Source organism: Carassius gibelio, chromosome B14 (genome assembly GCF_023724105.1).
Source record: "Carassius gibelio isolate Cgi1373 ecotype wild population from Czech Republic chromosome B14, carGib1.2-hapl.c, whole genome shotgun sequence".
In the NCBI taxonomy this organism is placed as follows: domain Eukaryota; kingdom Metazoa; phylum Chordata; class Actinopteri; order Cypriniformes; family Cyprinidae; genus Carassius; species Carassius gibelio.
This window is the reverse complement of record NC_068409.1, coordinates 4,595,677-4,616,183: the sequence shown is the minus strand read 5'-3', so window position 1 is coordinate 4,616,183 and position 20,507 is coordinate 4,595,677. Positions and strand designations below refer to the sequence as shown.

The 20,507-nt window shown below is 38.6% G+C and overlaps 1 protein-coding gene across 1 annotated transcript in view; it reads left to right on the top strand.

Moving 5' to 3' along the window:
* flt4 (fms related receptor tyrosine kinase 4) overlaps positions 1–20,507 on the top strand; it is a 55,090-nt gene that overhangs the window by 27,116 nt on the left and 7,467 nt on the right. Inside the window, exons 7-22 of the mRNA XM_052573620.1 lie at positions 232–403; positions 502–619; positions 793–968; positions 1,860–2,025; positions 7,154–7,280; positions 7,914–8,022; positions 9,807–10,148; positions 10,992–11,138; positions 16,029–16,160; positions 16,802–16,908; positions 17,200–17,335; positions 18,052–18,156; positions 18,880–18,993; positions 19,333–19,421; positions 19,501–19,618; positions 20,357–20,457. Of these exons, the coding sequence (XP_052429580.1) occupies positions 232–403; positions 502–619; positions 793–968; positions 1,860–2,025; positions 7,154–7,280; positions 7,914–8,022; positions 9,807–10,148; positions 10,992–11,138; positions 16,029–16,160; positions 16,802–16,908; positions 17,200–17,335; positions 18,052–18,156; positions 18,880–18,993; positions 19,333–19,421; positions 19,501–19,618; positions 20,357–20,457 (2,259 nt within the window). The remainder of the gene's footprint in view (positions 1–231; positions 404–501; positions 620–792; positions 969–1,859; positions 2,026–7,153; positions 7,281–7,913; positions 8,023–9,806; positions 10,149–10,991; positions 11,139–16,028; positions 16,161–16,801; positions 16,909–17,199; positions 17,336–18,051; positions 18,157–18,879; positions 18,994–19,332; positions 19,422–19,500; positions 19,619–20,356; positions 20,458–20,507) is intronic.

Below are 20,507 nucleotides of genomic sequence, written 5' to 3'. Positions count from 1 at the left end.
ACATATATTTCTAATATACTTCTAGTATTTTGCGTAGTGCCGGCATAACTCACAATGATCTATGACTGTGGTACAGTCATTCTGTATCTAGTGACCTTTCAGGAATTAGGGAAACGCTAGTTATGTGGTAGTATATAGTATTTTAATTGGTGACATTGCAAATAGCAAGTGAACACAACAAGAACACAAAAGTCAGAGCACTAATCAGATTTCTTTGCACTGTGCGGACAGGAGAACAGGCTGGCAAGTTTTCAGTCTGTGCGTAACATCCTGGACATAGCGACAGAAGTGTCTAGTATCCTCACAATCAGAAGCGTTAATGTGGATGATAGCGGTTACTACACCTGCTCTGTCAGTAGTGTGGAGACGAAACAAGAGCTTACCACTGTAGTCTTAGTTCACGGTATGTACAAATAACTATGCCTGTACTATTACACATATATAGTTAAACAAACAGCATGTTACTGCTAATGTAACAGCTCTTCTTCCATAATTCCACAGAGAAACCTTTCATCAGCTTGGACTACAGGAATGGATCAGTTATAGAGGCGAAGGAAGGACAAAAATCTGCCCGGCTACCTGTGAAAGTGTCGGCATACCCCTTACCAGAAACAAAATGGTAAAAAGTCAAGCTTTTGCAAACATGCCTGAGAAACTTGTGAATCCTGTGCTTGCCATATAATCTGAATGTATTTTTATATCATGTTATCTGTCATGAATGTAAAAATAGTCATGAATGTGCATATATTTAACCAGACAGCATTGTGTTGTAAATGATCTGTATGTGTGCAGGTATAAGAACGGCAAACTGATCACCAGACGGCCAGAGTTCAGTCGGTTTAGGGTCCAGCAGCATGCTCTGGAGATCCGAGACGTGTGTAAGCAGGATGCTGGAGAATACACACTGATCCTGAAAAACACACGTGCAGCCCTGGAGAAAAGACTAAACTTTACTCTCTTAGTCAATGGTAATGCTCTCAATGTGTAATAGATGTTTATATGAAATATCTGCTCTTTTGATTAAGTTGATCCATTATTTAAAAAAAATTCAGGGTTGATGTGCCTTGGTGGTTAAAAATCTGAGCTGGAAACAGAAAGATTGTAGCTGCAGTACAAATTCTAGAAGGGATCATTCATCAAACAAATGAAAGTGAAAAATAATGCATGAAAATCAACTTGTATGTGCAGTTTTCTTTTCTTGCTCTGTCATAAGGATGGCAGGTGGAAGCTAAAAAACATGGACTAAACATTAAAGACAAATCATGGCAGTGGTCTCTTAATAAATACACTATCGGTCAAAATTTTGGAATTGGAATTATTAACATAATTCCATGATTCTGCAGCTTTTTAGAAAGAAGTCTTGTTGATATAAAATACAGTAAAAACAGTGATATTGTGACATATTACAATTTAAAAGAATAGGTATTGGGTAGGAGTAGGGATGTAGAATATGTTCATACATATATGCTTTTTATACTATCGTTTTTATAAATTTTTTGAATATTTGAATTAGAATATAGTTTAGAACTTTTTAGAATATATGCTTTTACATTTAGCAGACGCTTTTATCCAAAGTGACTTAAAATAAAATAATAAATAATAATAAAACAATTAATGGTGACAATTGGTGCCTACTCCCTACATTAAAGTTATACCCAACTTTTGATTTGAATAGTGTATTAGTATATTAATAGTGTGTAGTAAGTGTATAAATTAACATTAACTGATTAATAAATGCTTAATAAGTGTTGTGTTATTAGTTCATGTTAACTAATGTAATTCACTTGTTTTAAAAAGGGAAACTTTTTTGAAAGTGTTATAGTGATATTTTTCATAAATTTCTCAATTTGCATGTGCAGTTCCTCCTCAGATCCATGAGAAGGAGACAGCAACACCTACCAACCCCTACAGGAGGAGCAGTCGACAGACGCTCACCTGCACCGCCACCGGGACCCCTCCTGCCACCATCACCTGGCAGTGGAGGCCGTGGAGCCCCTGCGGTCTCAACAGCACCCGCAGAACCCTGTAAGAAACCAGAGATCAACTCGTCACATCTGACATGCTTTCTGAATCATGTTGAAAACCTCTGAATTAATGTCTTTGGGCTGAGAGTTTACATTTTAATTTACGCATTCAGCAGGCGCTTTCATCCAAAGTGAATGTTGCAATGTTAAGAGGTTCTCCAAACATCTCAAGTCTCAGGATATTGCCAGTCTGAAGGGACTGCGCTCCCAGAGTCAGCACTGGATCAATGGGAGTATTAGTTGATCTGCCGAAGCTGTCGAAATCACCACTGAATGTTAAACACCAGTGCTTGTGGTTCAGGTTGAGTTCAGAGTGGATAGTTTTTGTCCCTTTTGGCGACTTGCCCACAGTCTCTTACTAGTCAGAGACACTCTTTCCCATGTTTTCAGAAGCTTTGTTTGTTTTTCCTGAAGTAAAGGCTGAGTGGGCGGTGCGCTGGCAGCTTTTCTTCCTTGTTGACTAGAGATGTGACAGATAAGGCAGCTGGGGAAGGTGGGGAGGTTAGGAGGGCGTTTGGAATATTTATAGTATTCGGCTTGGAGAAAGCACAGTGTGAAGGACTGTCCTGTCGTCTAAACAACAGGAAGCACAGAGACAGAGCCATTTAAGCATCCTATGGCCCTGAAAGAGGACTGCTTGGATCTTCTCTGTGGTTTGAGTTGCTTCTAGAGTCCGGGATGGAGAGAATGAGCTACAGGCAGCAGCTGAATCATTCAGACAGGTCCAGAGAGAGCTGGAAGCAAACCGCAATTCCCATTTGCATCCACATTCTACACTCATAGCTGAAGCCTAGAGTACCTAATCACACTCGAACCAGCACTCAGAGTGCATTATATATTTATCAGCAGTTATTATTTCTTGATATCAGGCTGTGAGTTCCATTCTAAGGATGCAGATATTAGCACTATTTCAAAACCAAGTGATCTGCCTTCCTAGACAATTACAGTAAATGCATTATATGGATAATTCACCGCTGCCATGATTTGTTTTTAATACAAGTCGGCTATGCAAATTGGCACATTCAGACTTTATGTGAGTGGGAAGATAACATGCTTGGTGCTAAAGGGTAGGTTCAGAAATTTATGTCTAACCCTAACCCTTTCTAATCCTATGAGAATAGCAAAGTTTTGGTGTGATCATAATAGTATATCTTTTATCAAGAATATATTTAGGAATGTACATCTCTTTAATGAAAAATATGGTCACACTTTATTTTGAGATCCAATTCTCGCTATTAACAAATAATGAACTATCGAAGCCTCAAACTCCTAATTTGCTACTAATTAATAGTTAGTAAGGTTGTTATTAAGTTTAGGTATTGGTAGGATTAGGGATGTATAGTATGGCCATGCAGAATATGTGCTTTATAATTACTAATAAACAGCCTATATGTTAATAATAGGCATGCTAATAAGCAACTTGTTCACAGTGAGATTTGGTTTTATAAGTGTTACCAAATATACGATCCCATAATGCATTGCTACAAGGTGAATGAATAAAATCATTGGTAACACTTTAGTATAGGGTCCAATTCACACTAATAACTAGTTGCTTATTAGTATGTCTATTATTAACATATTGGCTGTTCATTAGTGCTTATAAAGTACATATAATGCATGACATCCATAATCCTACCCAATACCCTAAACTTAACAACTACCTTATAAACTATTAATAAGCAGCAAATAAGGAGTTAATTGAGGCAAAAGTCATAGTTAATGGTTAATTAATAGTGAGAATTGGACCCTAAAATAAAGTGTGACCAAATCATTCACCCCCTGGAATGTGATTTGATTCAATAACCAAGCCTTGTGTCAGGATGTGGTGTATTATGCCTTAAAATGCTTTTTATGTAGACAGCTGACTAGGTTTTGCAACATACCCATTGTGTTAATTCTTTTAAATGAATCGAAGGCTAATGCTAATTTGTGGCCTTCGTTTGTCATTCCTTGCTTAGCTCTCATCGCACACAGGAAGGCAGATGCATCTAAAAGCTCTTCCTGGTGTGGGTACTGTCGATGTGTGCATCCTGCATCTGATATTCCCGCTCTCCTCTCCCTCTTTCTCTTTCTCTTTCCCACACACTGTCACAAACTGCTGCTACTGTGAATGATTGAAGGAGTGAGGAGATGAAGGGGAATTTGTGGAAATACATTGTCTTTAATCAGAATCAGAATCAGAAAGAGCTTTATTGCCAAGTATGCTTGGGCATACACGCAATTTGTTTTAATGACATAATCTTCCAGTACAGAGAGACAACAACACACAGGCAAAAAAAAAAAAAGAGATTGTATGGACAGTTGTGCTATAGATGATACTGGAATGCAATAGAGTAAGATGCAAGATGCAGGGATGTACTAGGATGGGGGGGGGGGGGGGACAAAAAAATATAATGATATTGCACATTTTTATTGAATAAGTGGGGCACATTTAACTGTTCATAAGGTAGATTGCCTGGTGGAAGAAACTGTTCTTGTATTTGCTGCTCTGAAGCGCTGGCCAGATGGCAAAAGTTCAAAGAGGGGGTAACTTGGATGTGAGGGATCCAGAGTGATTTTCTGAGCCTCTTTTTCTCACTCTGGATGTTCTTGAAGGTTGGGCAGGGGAGCACCAATAATCCTTTCAGCAGTCCGAACTGTCTCTGTAGTCTTTTGATGTCTGATTTTGTAGCTGAACCAAACCAGACAATTATTGAAGTGCAAAGGACAGGCTCAATGATGCCTGAGTAGAACTGTTTCAGCAGCTCCTAATCTCGAATTCGGGGTAACACAGGGCAGGCACACACATCAATCAATCAATCACCTTTATTTATATAGTGCTTCAAACTAAATACATTGCGTCAAAGCACTGAACAACATTTATTTGGAAAACAGTGTCTCAATAATGCAAAATGACAGTTAAAGGCAGTTCATCATTGAATTCAGTTATGTCATTTCTGTTCAGTTTAAATAGTGTCTGTTTTTATTTGCAATCAAGTCAATGATATCGCTGTAGATGAAGTGACCCCAACTAAGCAACCAGAGGTGACAGCGGCAAGGAACCGAAACTCCATCGGTGACAGAATGGAGAAAAAAACCTTGGGAGAAACCAGGCTATATTTTATAATTTATAAGATGTTTGATAGGGAGCCAGTGCAGTGTTGACAGGACCGGGCTAATATGGTCATACTTCCTGGTTCTAGTAAGAACTCTTGCTGCTGCATTTTGGACTAACTGTAGTTTGTTTACCAAGCGTGCAGAACAACCACCCAATAAAGCATTACAATAGTCTAACCTTGAAGTCATAAATGCATGGATTAACATTTCTGCATTTGACATTGAGAGCATAGGCCGTAATTTAGATATATTTTTGAGATGGAAAAATGCAGTTTTACAAATGCTAGAAATGTGGCTTTCTAAGGAAAGATTGCAATCAAGTAGCACACCTAGGTTCCTAACTGATGACGAAGAATTGACAGAGCAACCATCAAGTCTTAGTGTTCTAGGTTATTACAAGCAGAGTTTTTAGGCCCTATGATTAACACCTCTGTTTTTTCTGAATTTAGCAGTAAGAAATTACTCGTCATCCATAGCACATAGACGAATACATTAAATACTGGACAAACACAGACTGCACAGACTGGAACTTATATGCATAGGGTAATTGACAAGACACACCTAGGAGACATGAATAATCAAACACATGGGAAAACTAGGTCACAGGAAGCACATGGGGAGGGAAAATACAACAAAACAGGCCCATAACCCTGATATATTGCCCCCCTCCTGGAAGGCACATCCTGGGTGGATGGGTGGGAACTTGGGAGGAGGCTCAGGAGGCAGTCAGAAACCTGGTGGGGTCTGGCAGACAAAGTCCAGGGAAGTGACGATGGAGGGAGGAGCCAGGGAGGCGACAGGAAGGACTTGGAGCAGAAGGATGCAGCCCACAGGGAGGAGTCATAGAGGAGGAAAGGCAGATACCTCCAGGGGGCCGACCAATGGCAGAGGAGCCTGAGGTAGAGATGGAGAGCCAATGATCCATGGTGACAGGGAGGCTCCAGAAGTTCAAGGCGGAGCAGATGATGCTGGCGACCACCACGGACCAATGGATCCTAAAGTCCAACGTGGAGCCAGAGCGACAGAGGACTGTGGAGGAGCCAAGGGGATGAAGGAGCCTGATGGAACCCCTAGGGATGTAGGGACAACGCGCAGCCGGAGGATTGGAGTCCCGAGGCACAGGATGGTAGATGCCAGACCAAGGTGATGAAGGAGGGATGAGGAAGACCGGCAGAGCTAGTGGACTGGTGGGCCATGGTGGAGAGGAGGGAGCTTGGAGCCATGTTGGAGCCGACGAGTCAATGGGCGGAGGTAGAGTCTGGGGCTTAGAGGCTGGAGGCAGAGTCATGGGATGGGATGGCAGTCCCGTGAAGCTCCAACCATGTTGATGGTGGGCTAAGGGTAAGCAGAGGGGCTGCCAGACGACAGCGGAGGAGAAGGCAGGAGCGGGTAGGAGGGTTGGCATTTGTGAGCCTCTGGGCTTTCAGGGTTGAACTGGGAACGAGAGCCTTCTCTGCCTAACTCATGAATGGGAGCCCTCTCTGGGCTTAACTCAGTAACATGACTCAGGAATGGGAGTGACAGAGGGATCCTCAGCTGGAGGGAGGAAAGGGGCCGATAGACTCCCCTTTGAAGTCCAGCAGTCCCAGATCCATAATCAGCTCACCCTCAGCCATGGTGCAAGGGGCGGAGCTCCTCTCTGTGCTCTCACTGTCCATGCCATTCTCCCTCATTGTGGGCTCTGTTGCTGGGTAGCTAGTGAGATGGGCAAGGGCCAAAAACAGTCTGGTATGGTCCTTGAGTGAACGCTTCCCCTGCTCCAGCAAGAGGAGGTATTCAGGGCGGGGGAGGGAATCCTTTGGGAAACAATGAGGGTACTTACTTAGTAATGCATTACACCCAACACTGGTGACAACTAGGTCATGGGGAGCACATGGGGAGAAAAAACACAACAAAACAGCTCCATAACCCCGACACACGTTAGGGAGGAATATTCTAAGAGTTTATAAATGCAATGAGACTGATGTTTTGTCCTCAAACATTTTGTCCATATCTGTCCTATGGTATTCATAGTTGTGTTTTCATTTTCACAGAGGTCGAAGGGGTCAAAGAGACAAAATTCCCATCTGTCAAAACTGGATGGGTTTGGATCCTGAACACGCTGTCAATCCTATCGAGAGTATTGAAACTTTGACTGAGATGGTGGATGGGAAAGAAAAGGTTCACTTCCTGTTTGGATTTTTCTTATTTCCTGAAAATTTCCCATAAATGTCTGAACCAAATTTATGTGCCCCCAACCTGAACCCTGAGTGCTTTATGTGACACCGGATAACCAAAACTTGACATCTAGGGTGGGTGGGAGGGGGAATGTGTTAGAATTTCCACTTTCAAAATATTTAAACCCATCTTCCAGTTCTTTCGCCCTGGATGGAGAGGTAATAAACACACATTCACACAGCACACTCTTCCTGTTTTCTGTCACACCTGTAAGGGTAGTTTCCTGTGTTTGACCCTAGGAATAGGAGTGGGAGGGGAAAGATAGACTAATACACTATACAGCTTAAAGATTCACCAAAAAGTTAAATATCATAATTTATTTTCTCGTACTGTATTTCATTCTGAACATCGTTCTTCTAATGAGCAGAAAAAGGGATTTAATCTCACTGACTTGTTTTTCAAAACATCTTCTTTTGTGTTCCATATATATATATATACCATTTTGAAGCAACAACACAAGTAAATAATGAAGAGATTTAATTTTTAGGGAACTATCCTTTTAACAATGAATGTTTTTTTTTTGCATGTGATCCAGATGAAAACAAGTCTTTGAAACTGCTTCTGTTGTTTCCACAGACTGTGAGTCGTTTGGTTATTCAGAGAGCCAATGTGTCGGCTATGTACAAGTGCTCAGCAGAGAACAAAGTGGGAAGAGATGAACGATTGATTTATTTCTACGTGACCAGTGAGTTTTAGCAACGCTTTTGTGCCAAACAAAACTGTATGGATTTTCAATAACATAACAAAAGCTCATGCTTAAATCACCAAATCAAAATGTACAGTTCTTGCAAGCGTTTAGTTTATATGATGTGTTTGTGCATATCCTTTTTTTTCCTAAATTTTTTTCTTGTTCAAGAATCCATTTCACCTGGATCTGCTTCACAGTAGGGAAAAAAGATGATCACTTCTATTTCATAAAAACTTTAACCTTGAGTATTATCCATACACTGTAAAAAGTGTAATTTTCAGTAAAAAAAAAAAAAGTAAAAAAGATGTTGTGGCCAGAACTTTACCATAAAGAATATAGAAGCAATAATAAAAAATAGCTCATCAATTATAATAAAATAAAATTATATTCAGATAAAAAACTGTAAAGAGAAAAAAAAAAAACATTTTATGATGGTAATATACCAAATTACTAGAATCTGTTTAAAATCTGCTACTCTTGTAATTTACTGTCAACCACCTTTAAAACATACGTGTTAAATAGAAAGACATATGAATCAAAGTTCAACCACAAGCTGAGGTAAATGATAATACAGTCGTGTTCTGAATTATTGATATCCTTTGTAAATAAAAACAAAGAAGTCTGTAAAAATAAATCTAGTTTGTTGATCTTTTATTCAAAATATTCACAAAAAAAAACCCAAAATTTTATTTTGTTAAAACAATTGAAGAAGGTGGAATAATAAAATATATATGCTTTCTCTAATACAAAAATAGCTAATAGCTCTGAATCTCTCCTCTAATGCCTGCTGAGTTATAGGAGAACACCTGACAAGAGACCAGAGACCATTCCTCCATAAAGAATCTCCTCTTAAATTTTCTATTGAATTCAGGTCAAAGGACTGGAAAAGCCATGGCAGCAGTTTCATTTTGCATTTAGTCACCCATTTTTTTTGTTGATTTTGGTGTTTTGGATCATTGCTCTGATGGAAGATCCATCCATTGCCCACTTTAAAATGTCTAACAGTGGCAGCCAGGTTTAGATTTTTTATCTGTTGACTCAACTAAATTCTATAATTCTCTAATTCTCTAGCTGCAATCCTTGGAGAGCCTTTGGCCATTCAAATTATCCTCCTTGAATGCTTTAAGACAATACAGACACACATTCTCTTCCAGGCAGATTTGGGACATTTCCTGATGGTTGGTGATAGAGGAAGGCATCTTCCGAAAATAGTTTAGTCTAGGTTCAAAGTCAAGATCAGGGACAAAGTCTATGCAAGAAGAAACAACTGAAAGGGCTTGCAAATCTCTTACTCTCTTAAGCAATGTTAAGGCCAGTAACAGAACCATTTTTAGAGTCCGGACCAACACTAACACCACATGTGGTAGCCATTCAGGTCTGGAAGAAAAAAAACTTTTCTTCAGCAGTAGAGATGTTGCCCCCACCACATCCACACATCAATTTGACACTTTTACGTGTTAGCTTAATATAAAATACATTAATACAATATGGTAATCCAGATGTGGCAGCTTTTCTTGCACATGAAATCACCCACATGCCAACAAACAAATGAGAACGGCAAACAATAATCACTATACAGTACATAGTGCCAAAGCTGTTGTGCACCCACTTAAAAGGTTTTCAGTGTAGCATTTTTTACCATTAAAATGATTAAAAAGAAAAATTATACATATATATTTTTACAATGTACAGAAAGAGACATGAGTAAGCTAAGTTGTGTGGTTTATCCAAGAGATGCGTGCCATTATTTTTCTTATTATTCACATTCATTCCCTATTCAGCTATCCCAGAGGGATTCGGGATAGAGATGGAGCCCTCGGAGGATCCGCTCGAGCAGGACCTGGTACGGCTGAAGTGTAATGCAGATAATTACACCTACGAGAACCTGCGGTGGTACCGTCTGGACCCGCAGGCTGTTCCACCAGAGCTGGACTGCAAAAGTGTGCACCAATATGCCGAGTCTCTGGGGGGACAGCTTTCGTTCCAGACCACCAGCAACAGCTGGGTACTGGAACTCACCATTACCAACATCCAGCTGCAGGACGAGGGAAACTACGTGTGTGAGGTGCAGAACCAGCGCAGTGGGGAGAAACACTGCCACCGCAAGTACATCCCAGTCAAAGGTGAAGGTCAATCAATGATCAGTTCTTTATAAGTCCAGGTACATTCCTGGTGCCAGCTTGCTGTTTGCTACTTACATACAAAGCTGACTTTTAAGGTAGCATCCTAAACGTGAAAGTGACTCGAATGCTTTAAGTAGTTACTCAGATGTATTGCAGATACTTTCACTTGTGTTAATCACAGATTCTAACTCTTACATACGATTCCAATGGAGTTCGGCACTAAGTGTTGCTAGTCTAAATACTGAATATTCTACTAAAAACAAAAATATGTCACACAAATACTAAAATAGGTCCAAATGGAACATTGTTTAATAAATACTTATTATTATTGAAGTATATTTAGAATTTCTGAAACAAGATATCTTCAGGATTCCTGAAAATAGAGTAAGGAGGGAGTGAATGAACAGTGTCTCTTCCACCCTAAATTGAGCAAGGCACTGAACCCCCAGTTGCTCCCCGGGCGCTTGAGCAAATAGCTGCCCACTGCTCCAGGTGTGTGTGTGTTCCCACGTCACTGCCGTGTGTGTGCACTTGGAAGGGTTAAATACAGAGCACCAATTCTGGGTATGGATCACCATACCTGGCAAATGTCACGACTTTCATTTGCAATTTCAAATATATACTGTCCCACTAGGATTTGGAACAGAGGTTGAATCTGTATTTTGAAAATTTTACTTTGCATTGTCCACTATCTTTTATTCATGAGGTAACTGTTAATGCCCAATATCAAAGTGTCCAGTGTGTGTATAATGTGTCTATATATCACTGTCACTAAAAATGCTTTATTAGTGAAGATCTTACCAAAACTAAAGCATATTCTCTCTTTCCCTATGTCCATTCCAGCGTTGGAGGCACCTCGATACCGTAACAACCCCACCAATCAGACGGTGAATGTGAGCGAGTCGCTGCAGATGGAGTGTGATGTCGAGGGTACACCCTCTCCACAGCTGTCCTGGTTTAAAGATAACCAACCCCTTCACCAGATATCAGGTTAGTCATTCATGGATGTCCTTCAGAGGGCCTCAGATGATGCTAACCCTAAAACAACATACAGAACTAACAATTATTGCTATAAGTCTGATTGTGTCATATAATAATTGCTGTCAATAGTGTTCATCGTCTGGTTAACCATGTCTTGTATTAATCTTTCTGAAAAATTCTGTCATATGCACATAAACTTTTAAATAGTGTACTTACTGTGTACACGCATGTTTTACTTAAAAAAATACCTGCATGTACATCTGTAATTAATATATGTAATTACATATATAATCATACTGTTACCTTACCCCATAACCAACCATTAACTGAACTATACCATGAAACCTGTCTCCAACCTTAACTGTATCTCACCTCAACAGCAGCAAAAGTGTTCTGCAATGCAACATTAACACAATAAACATATTGTACCAAACTATATATATATATATATATATATATATATATATATATATATATGTTTATTTATATATATGCTGTAATTACACAGGAGTTAAAGACATCTGATATAAAGTGGGACCAGGGTGTTTGCTTAGACAAGCTTATACTAAATTATATTATACTATACATAGCAATGGTCATCCAAAGCAATAAAATGAATTCCCTGAGACTTTAAAATCATTTGTAAAGACCTGAATATCATAGAGACATTAATTTTGAATTCTTTTGAATTAGGCCATAAGCAGACACCCAGGAAAAAAAACGAAAACCTAAAAATGGCCACAAACCAGTCCTTATTAACTGTCTTAAGTTTCAAAGATAGAATTTATCACTGAGCATTTTTAGTTAAATCTGGTTGAAATAGGTTTTTAAGGTAACGATTACTGGTTACCACATTTTACAGGGTAGAAAACATTTAGCATTCACCCATAAAACCCTAGTAATCATATAACAACAGGACACAAAACCACCTGGCAACCACACAGAAACATCTAGCAACCACCTTGAATATCCTGGCAACTGCCATGTGCCAAAAAAAATACCTTACTAAAATACTTCCTGTAATGAATCAGCCACATAACAATGGCCCTTGCTACCAATCCAAACATTACAGCTGCATAGCAATCCATTAAACATACAGAATACCCTAGTGATCACATATCAATGACCTGGCAACCACCCAGTACACCACTGCAGCAGTGAGTTTAGAATTTGCAAAATCTCTGAGAAAATATGAAAATCCAGCTTCATTTGATTAAACTCCTACCGAGGTTCAATAGAAATATTGTTTAGATTGTGAGTTTGAGTTATAGGGATAGATTTAAGGTATTGCATTATATAGATATAGCATTGTCTGCTTTAAATGTACACTATATTCTTTAGTTTGATTTCCTCTCCATTTCTCTGCATGTTGTTCAGCCCCCTTCAAATTAACATAAATGTGTTATTCCAAAACACTTCCATTACAGATTACATTATGTTCACCACATCAATCCCATCTAGCTCAGCACTTTTGAATAGGAACACATTTATTCATGAGCACATACTAACACACACAAAATTGAATTCTGGTGCTGCAAAAAGCACTTAAGTCATGCTAATGTACTGGAGATCTTCTGGATTGGAAGTTGAATGAAACTCTGGACTGCAGTATAATAGCATATATATATACAGCTCTGGGAATGTACTGTATGAGGGTTTCTTGTGGGCTTGTAAGTGAATTCACATGCAGTGCATGTACAGTGCAGTTTGCTGATAGGTGTTATGGGGAGGACATTATATCAGGAACAAACTGAGTTCAAGAGCTATTAGCAGAAGGTCACTGTGTGACTGGAATATGAGTTCAACTCTTTTTGTTCAGCTAATTCAGTTCATAGCAAAGCCACAGATGTTTTTCTAGATAGATTTTAAGATCCAATACAGATCTAATTCAAATTTCAACACTGTGCCTATAGCAAGTATCTGATTATTATGGGTTGGTTGGTTTTTACCTGCTACAAAGTGTAGTAAGTGTGTCATAGATTTCCTATTAATCCTTGATTTAGCCCATACAAGAGATTCCATACATTTCAGTTTTCAAAGCACTTTTGATAGCACACATCACACCCATACACCCATGACAAAAAGTTATCCTAATATTTTTTCCAAATCAAGTTTCCATTAGTTTCAGTGATAAATAAATGCGTAGAACCAGTGTGTTTGTATAATAATGGCGCAGTGGTGATATAGTTTTATGTACTTGGTATACTGTATAAAATGCTCATAGATCGTTCAGTGTTCCTATATATCCCAATCTTTCTGTACATTCAAAGTGAAGAAACACTTTTATTTGTGTCTTTTAAGATAATATTTACTATAACATTTCTTTAAAGACACAATTATTTAGTACTGTGGTATGAACAACATTCTCATGAGCACATTCTTATATAAACTAGTTTGCAGCATCCGCAGGCCTAAAACGATATGGTTCATTTGATTTTTCTAATGTGTGTTTTCAGTAATATGAAAATTTGTTCTGTAGTATTTTTTTTCATCACATTATTACTACATTATAATTTGTACAAATGTATGATTAAAAGCCTTTTTGCAAACTAAAATAACATGCAAGCATGGTTCACCAGCCAACATCTGCTTGTTAACTTCTTTGACATGCAATTGTGTAATTTAATACACCACTTATCTTTTGACAGGAGAAATTAAAGGGGTCATACGATGATGCTAAAAATACTATTATTTTGTGAATTTAGTGTAATTCAATGTGTTTATGCAGTTTAAGGTCCAAAAATCACATTATAAATCACATTGTTGCTCCTCACTGCCCCGCCTTTCTAAAACGCCTTTATTTTTACTAAGCTCATCGTTCTGAAAAACAGTGTGTTCTGATTGGCCAGCTATCCAGAGCATTGTGATTGGCCGAATACCTCAATGTGTGATGAAAATTTTACGTCCCTTACCATATTTGGAAATACATAGCGTCGCCACGACATCGAGGCGATGACAACAATACAGCAAGAATCAAAAGTTGTGCCTTCTTTCTTTGCATGAATATTTGGGCGGAGTTATGCAAAGCTTCCAACACAGTGACGTAGACATGGGGGAAGGGGGTGAAAGGGGTGAAAGGGCCGTTTAAAGAAGGTTATACTTCTCTTTCAGTCTCACAGTTAGAGGGTGTGTTTTCCTTTGGAAGTCTGTTTTTGCTCAATTGTTTTGTTGTTGTTGCTTGAAACAATTGATTTAAAGTGTCAGTTATTGAAATTATTATTTCAGTCAACCATATAAAACAATTTGTTACCCCGAACTACATATAAAAGCCTGATCAGTGACATAAACGTAATAAACGCAGCTACTTAATCCTCATTGATGCGTGAACTTCCCCTTTCAATAATGTGACGCTCTGCCCTCTATGTGAATGATGCTGTTCCCATTACGTGCTGTTAGAAGTGATTTAATTGATTCATCATTTCGACACCTCCGTAAGGATGCATTGAACTTGACATAGTGGTTTAATGAAAGATGTATTAATCTTGTTAATAAGCACATTTTACTATTTCAATATTTAAAAATTGGCTGTTAAAGTTTATATTGGAATATTACATGACATTTAGAAATGCATTGGTGCAAAAATGTACACCTTTTGGACAAATCTCTCAACATGATCTATCAACTGCAACAAATACTGCCTAAACAAAATTCTGATTTTTTTACTGTACCAATATTTAAAACTGGCCTTTGAAATTGGCTTTATTGCATGGCAAAAAAAAAAAAAAAACCCTGTCTTGCCAAAGCACTGACAGAGCCCATTGATCTAATGGTGTTGATGAAATTCAAACTTTGCACGCAACAATCCGGCAGCAGTTGACAGCACTCTGATTCAATGGGATACAGGCATCATCAGATTGACTAAGCCCAATGATGTTGGGGGATCCAGTAAAGGACAGAAAAGTCGCTGTAGCGTTTTGCGTCAGTTTTCATTTATACTTCTGCATTATTGTCCGCGTCGACCTGCAGTACCCATGCAAACTGCTAGTCTGGCTGTGCTCTATAAGTAGTAATAAACAGCCAATATGCTAGTAATATAGTGAGAATTGGTGAACCTGTCCTCCAACAAAAAACGACCATATAGGTCGTTTGTGCAAGCACCTTATTACCACCTATATTTATGTTTTAAAGTTAAGCGCCCTCTAGCGGGCGTAAAAATAATGACAGTATCGTGTTGCGTCTGTCGTCATGAATTAATGTATATTGTCATTACCAATCAAAACGCACGTTTATTTAAATGCAATGTGTGGGCATTTTACACCGATCTCACAGTATTTCCTACATATTTTACTACTGTAGATGGCTTATTAGTTCGAATGAGCACACCTAACCCCACCCCTAAACCTAACCCTCACAGAAATCATGCTAAATTATGATTTATTGAGCATATACATTTTCATGCAAATCTGTTCCCTGGGATCGAACCCATGATAGCATGATTACATATCAAGGTATAACGCAATAATCTACTAACTGAGCTACACGAAACGCAAATCAGAGTGCAAATAAAAGAGTACAAATCATTAATATGAAAACGACCTTTTGCCGATAGGGGCGCAATTGTAGTATACGCTCTGATGGGTCGTATTTCAGGGATTTGGACAAACGACCTATACAAGCGTATTGGTTGGAGGACAGGTTGGAATTGGTCCTTAAAATAAAGTATTACCTAAGTTTTTTTTATGGCATCAATGAAAAAATAAATACCATTATTTTTTATTTTCTGAAAGTATTGATAAATAAAAAATATCACAGGCTATGTGTCATTATGGATTCCTTTTCTTACAGTTCAGAAAACAGAAAAACATAAGGCAAGAAAGCCGTAACAAAAGAAGAAGCTGTGTCTTAAAGCCATGGCTGGCTGGCAGATTGTGTGTTTGACAGTTTTGTGGATGTGTTCAGGGATCCTCCTGCAGGACTCCAATCGGACTCTCAGCATTCAGCGAGTGCGAGAGGAAGACGCCGGTCTGTACACCTGCACGGCCTGCAACCAGAGGGGCTGCGTTCAGTCCTCCGCCACCGTGTCAGTCATCGGTGAGAGCCTCTTGTTTGCGTTAGGTGGCGCTGTAGTATACAGTTAACTCTCCTTTCTTCAGGATTGTGCTGAAGAATTTATATTATTTAGTGGAACATATACAATAGTTTAATGCCTATATACACAGACGAGCACACACCATACACATTAATACACATTTGTTTTTATACCATAGTGAGGGCTTCACACACTGATGTCTTTTCTTAAATATTCTCAAGCTAATTTTTATTACTACACCCTTCACTCTTCCTTAACTATATTTTTATTAAACTTATGTAGTCCCTTCATGAACATGTGGTTGCTGTGAGGACCACAAACCCTAACAGACATAGCTCCTTTCTAACCTTCATACATCTTGCCTTTACCATTGAATACATAATGAAATGTGTTATATGACAGTGAAAATTGAATATTAGTATTTGTATATAATATGATAATTTGTTAAATATAGAATGTTATAGCAACAAATTGTCACAAAAACAACAACAACATATTTGTCATACAATCAAATTTAGATTTTTGCAAAACAAACTTCTTGAAACTACAACATGTATTAAAATTAAATCAGTTTAGAGGATGTGAACTTTCATATTTACTTATAATAATAAGCTTTAATACAATAACATGTTTTGTCTTCCAGGCTCTGATGACAAGGCCAATGTAGAAATAGTGATTCTCATCGGGACGGGGGTCATCGCCATCTTTTTCTGGCTCCTTCTCCTTGTTATCTTCTGCAACGTCAAGCGAGTCAGTATCATAGCACTTCAATACATCTGAATTAATGAACATGGTTACACAAGGAACATTATTTGAATCTGCCCATGATGTCAGCGAGGCTTTTTTAGTAACAATATGCAATTACATCAATGATGCCTTGCTTCAGTACAACATAAGAGCAAGCCATATCAGCACTTCGGTGCTGGACATGAGTAGCAGAGTCAGCAATTGGAGCGCAGCCGCCTCAGGCTCGCTGTTTCTGTCTTCTTATTAGGCTGCGGTATATCATCCATCAGTAATTGTTATGGTGTTGTCCTGCAGGTGAACCCAGCAGATATCAAGACAGGCTATCTGTCAATCATCATGGACCCGGGGGAAGTGCCGCTTGAGGAGCAGTGTGAATACCTGCCCTACGACTCCAGCCAGTGGGAGATATCCCGAGACAGACTGCGCCTCGGTACTTAAAAAAAAAAAACTCTTGATACAGGCTTTAAATTTGTCCAAATGTAGGACATTCATGGCTAGGATCCCAGAAGTAAAGCATATTTATGGTCTAGACATTTTCTTGACTGTACTCAGGAATCCTTGTATCATGTGGTAAAGGGTGAGGGTTTGTATTTAAAAAAACTAAAACATCATCAAGAACTGGGCTTGGTCAGGTGTTCAAAATAAAACTGAAACAGTGATGTATTTGATCAAATCAGGCTGCTGTTTAAGTGAAGAAGTATATAGTTTGTGTCACTGTGCTCATTTACATGTGTACAGCTGATGTTAGCGTTTTCAGAGTGCCTCAGTTCACAGTAAACGCTGCTTCTCACAAAACTCCTCTGCAAACGCTGTGAGTTTTACATGGACTTGGGAATGTAAAGTGTGCTAGGTTCCCTTTTTTACATTTACAGTTGCATAAAGACATTAACAGCATTTAACCAAAATAAAAGCTCAAGAATTTGAATGTTTGAAAGTGAAGAATTTAAGACGTAAATATTTGTCTGTTATATGTCTGTTGGTTCTTGTGAAGATTGAACCTAAATGTGAAAATGCTGTTTCCATTATCAGCATGTCTTTGTCCTTTGTGTCTCAGTCTCTCAGCATGATGAATATGTGACAATCAGTGTACTGTTTCGGGACGCATCCTTATCTTGCATGCTGTGTATTTATTCTTTGTTCATGCAGGGAAGGTGCTTGGGCATGGAGCTTTTGGGAAAGTGATCGAAGCTTCAATCTTTGGGCATGACAAGAAAACCTGTTCAAACACAGTAGCAGTGAAGATGCTGAAAGGTTCGGTCTCAACGGAAAACTATAGTTGATACAAACATGCTGTAGTGTGTCAGTAGGAAAAATCTCTTTACATTTCCAAACATTATTTTTACAATTAATTGTAATAATCCAGTGATTTCAGAGATGAAACTGAGACAGACTCAATCCAGAAGAACTGTGACAGTGTCACCAAGATACATCAAGAAACCTGCAAAGCTACAGTACTTTGCAGGCACTTGTGTAAAAATGCTGTAAAGTGAGGATGCCATCAAAAATAATGCCATAAATAGATTTTATTAATTAACTTCCATTAACTTAACTAAATGAAATCAACATTTGGTGTGACCACAATATGGGTTAAAAAAAAGCTTTTGTCCTAGGTACACATTGTTTTTCATGGAGCTTTGCAGGTTTCTTGATGTGTCTTGGTGACACTGTCACAGTTCTTCTGGATTGAGTCTGTCTCAGTTTCATCTGTTTCTTCATGTTACTCCAGACAGACTGATGATGTTCAGATCAGATCTCTCTGTCAGACTCCTTGTGCAAATGGAAATCTCACTGGATTATTACAATTAATGGCAAAAATAATGTTTGGAAATGTAAACTGATATTTGCTACTGAGACACTACAGCAAAAGATAGAAATAACTGACTTAAAACCATTTTTTTGTTGGAAAATACTAGTAGCCTAGGACAATTCTGCACAGAGTTTGTGTATACTCAACGTCATGTGTTTATATCACAGAGGGAGCCACAGCCAGTGAACACAAAGCTCTGATGTCTGAACTGAAGATCCTCATTCACATTGGAAACCATCTCAATGTCGTCAACCTTCTCGGAGCATGTACCAAAACCAACGGTATGAACGTATCATTTATTAAAAAAAAAAAAAAATCCTTTTGGTCCTGGATGCTGATTGGTCAATACAGTGATTCAGTTTGATGAAATACTAAGTATAGAAATATTACATCCTCAGCTACTGTGTCTTTCACTGCAGCATGTAAAGTTTACATGTCAGGGACCATCTTCTGGCAGAATGATACCACTTACTTTTTCCGTTGACTTGGCCAATATGGCAGTGTTTTATGCCATAACCTATTAAAAACTGTTTGATTGTATCTTTGTAACTCAATACTGACATAAGTCTGTTTGTCTGCAGCATCCTTCTTACTTCTTTCTTAACATCTCTGATTGTCAGGTCCTCTCATGGTTATAGTGGAATATTGTAAATACGGGAATCTCTCCAACTTCCTGCGTGCCAAAAGAGAGTTCTTCTTGCCGTACAGGGTGAGAGAAATAAGTAACATGATGATAACACTGTTGATGATGATATGTGTTCTGGTGTAACATGTGCTTGTGTTTGCAGGACCGTTCTCCTAAAACCCAGAGTCAGGTGCGACGAATGATAGAAGCGGGTCAGGTCAGCCAGCCTGACGGTCAGCCGTCCACCACTCCCAACATCAGCCCTCCAATGCAGTCTCGTGGTGAGAGCACTCACAAGTCAAAGAGCAAGATGTCTAGAGATTTATTAAGATTATATACAGTATTAAATATGTACAGATGTTTACCTGGTGGATAATAAAGCTTCCTTCACGAGCTATTAAAATGACTGTTAATACAACTTCAGTGGGCGTTCATGTGCAACTTATGAGTATAAACGCATCAAAATTTGTTACTCGAGTTTCTGAGCCGAAAGGAGCCATGCAATTTCAACAGGAGCTTTGGGTTCTGGAGTAAACTGTAGTATTTATTCTTTTATCAAAATACTGACAACTTTTTAATTATTTTTGGTTATGTATTTGAATTGTAAATAAACCTTTCGTTTGTAACACCATAGCACTTGAAAGGTAAAATAAAGCTTTAAATCAAATGAGCCCCTTCTGTTTGATTCTGTTTCGAAAGCATTCAAAATGCCACAAACTGGTGACACCTGCTGGTGCACAGAGAACTCAGCACAAACATGCATACAATACAGCTATTATAAATCAACTGCAAATGTTCTGTTAAAAGTTTAGCTCATGAAGTGTTGTTAACAAATCATCAAAAACCGTTAAATATGAAGTGTTTGTATAATAGGATAGCAACATGCTCAGAAGCACTTAAAACACCGTAATGATTTCATAGCAACACGCAAGCAATCATCCACAACAGCCTTGTTATTGAATTGCTTTCCTGGAAATTTTCTGATTTATATTCTTATATGCTTTCTCTGATATTTTCAGTTGCAGTGGATGATCTTTGGAAGACTCCGCTCACGATAGAGGATTTGATTTGCTACAGCTTTCAGGTCGCTCGAGGGATGGAGTTTCTGGTGTCTCGTAAGGTACATTTCAAACATTTATTCAAGCTCAAACTCTGATGAATGAATCAAGT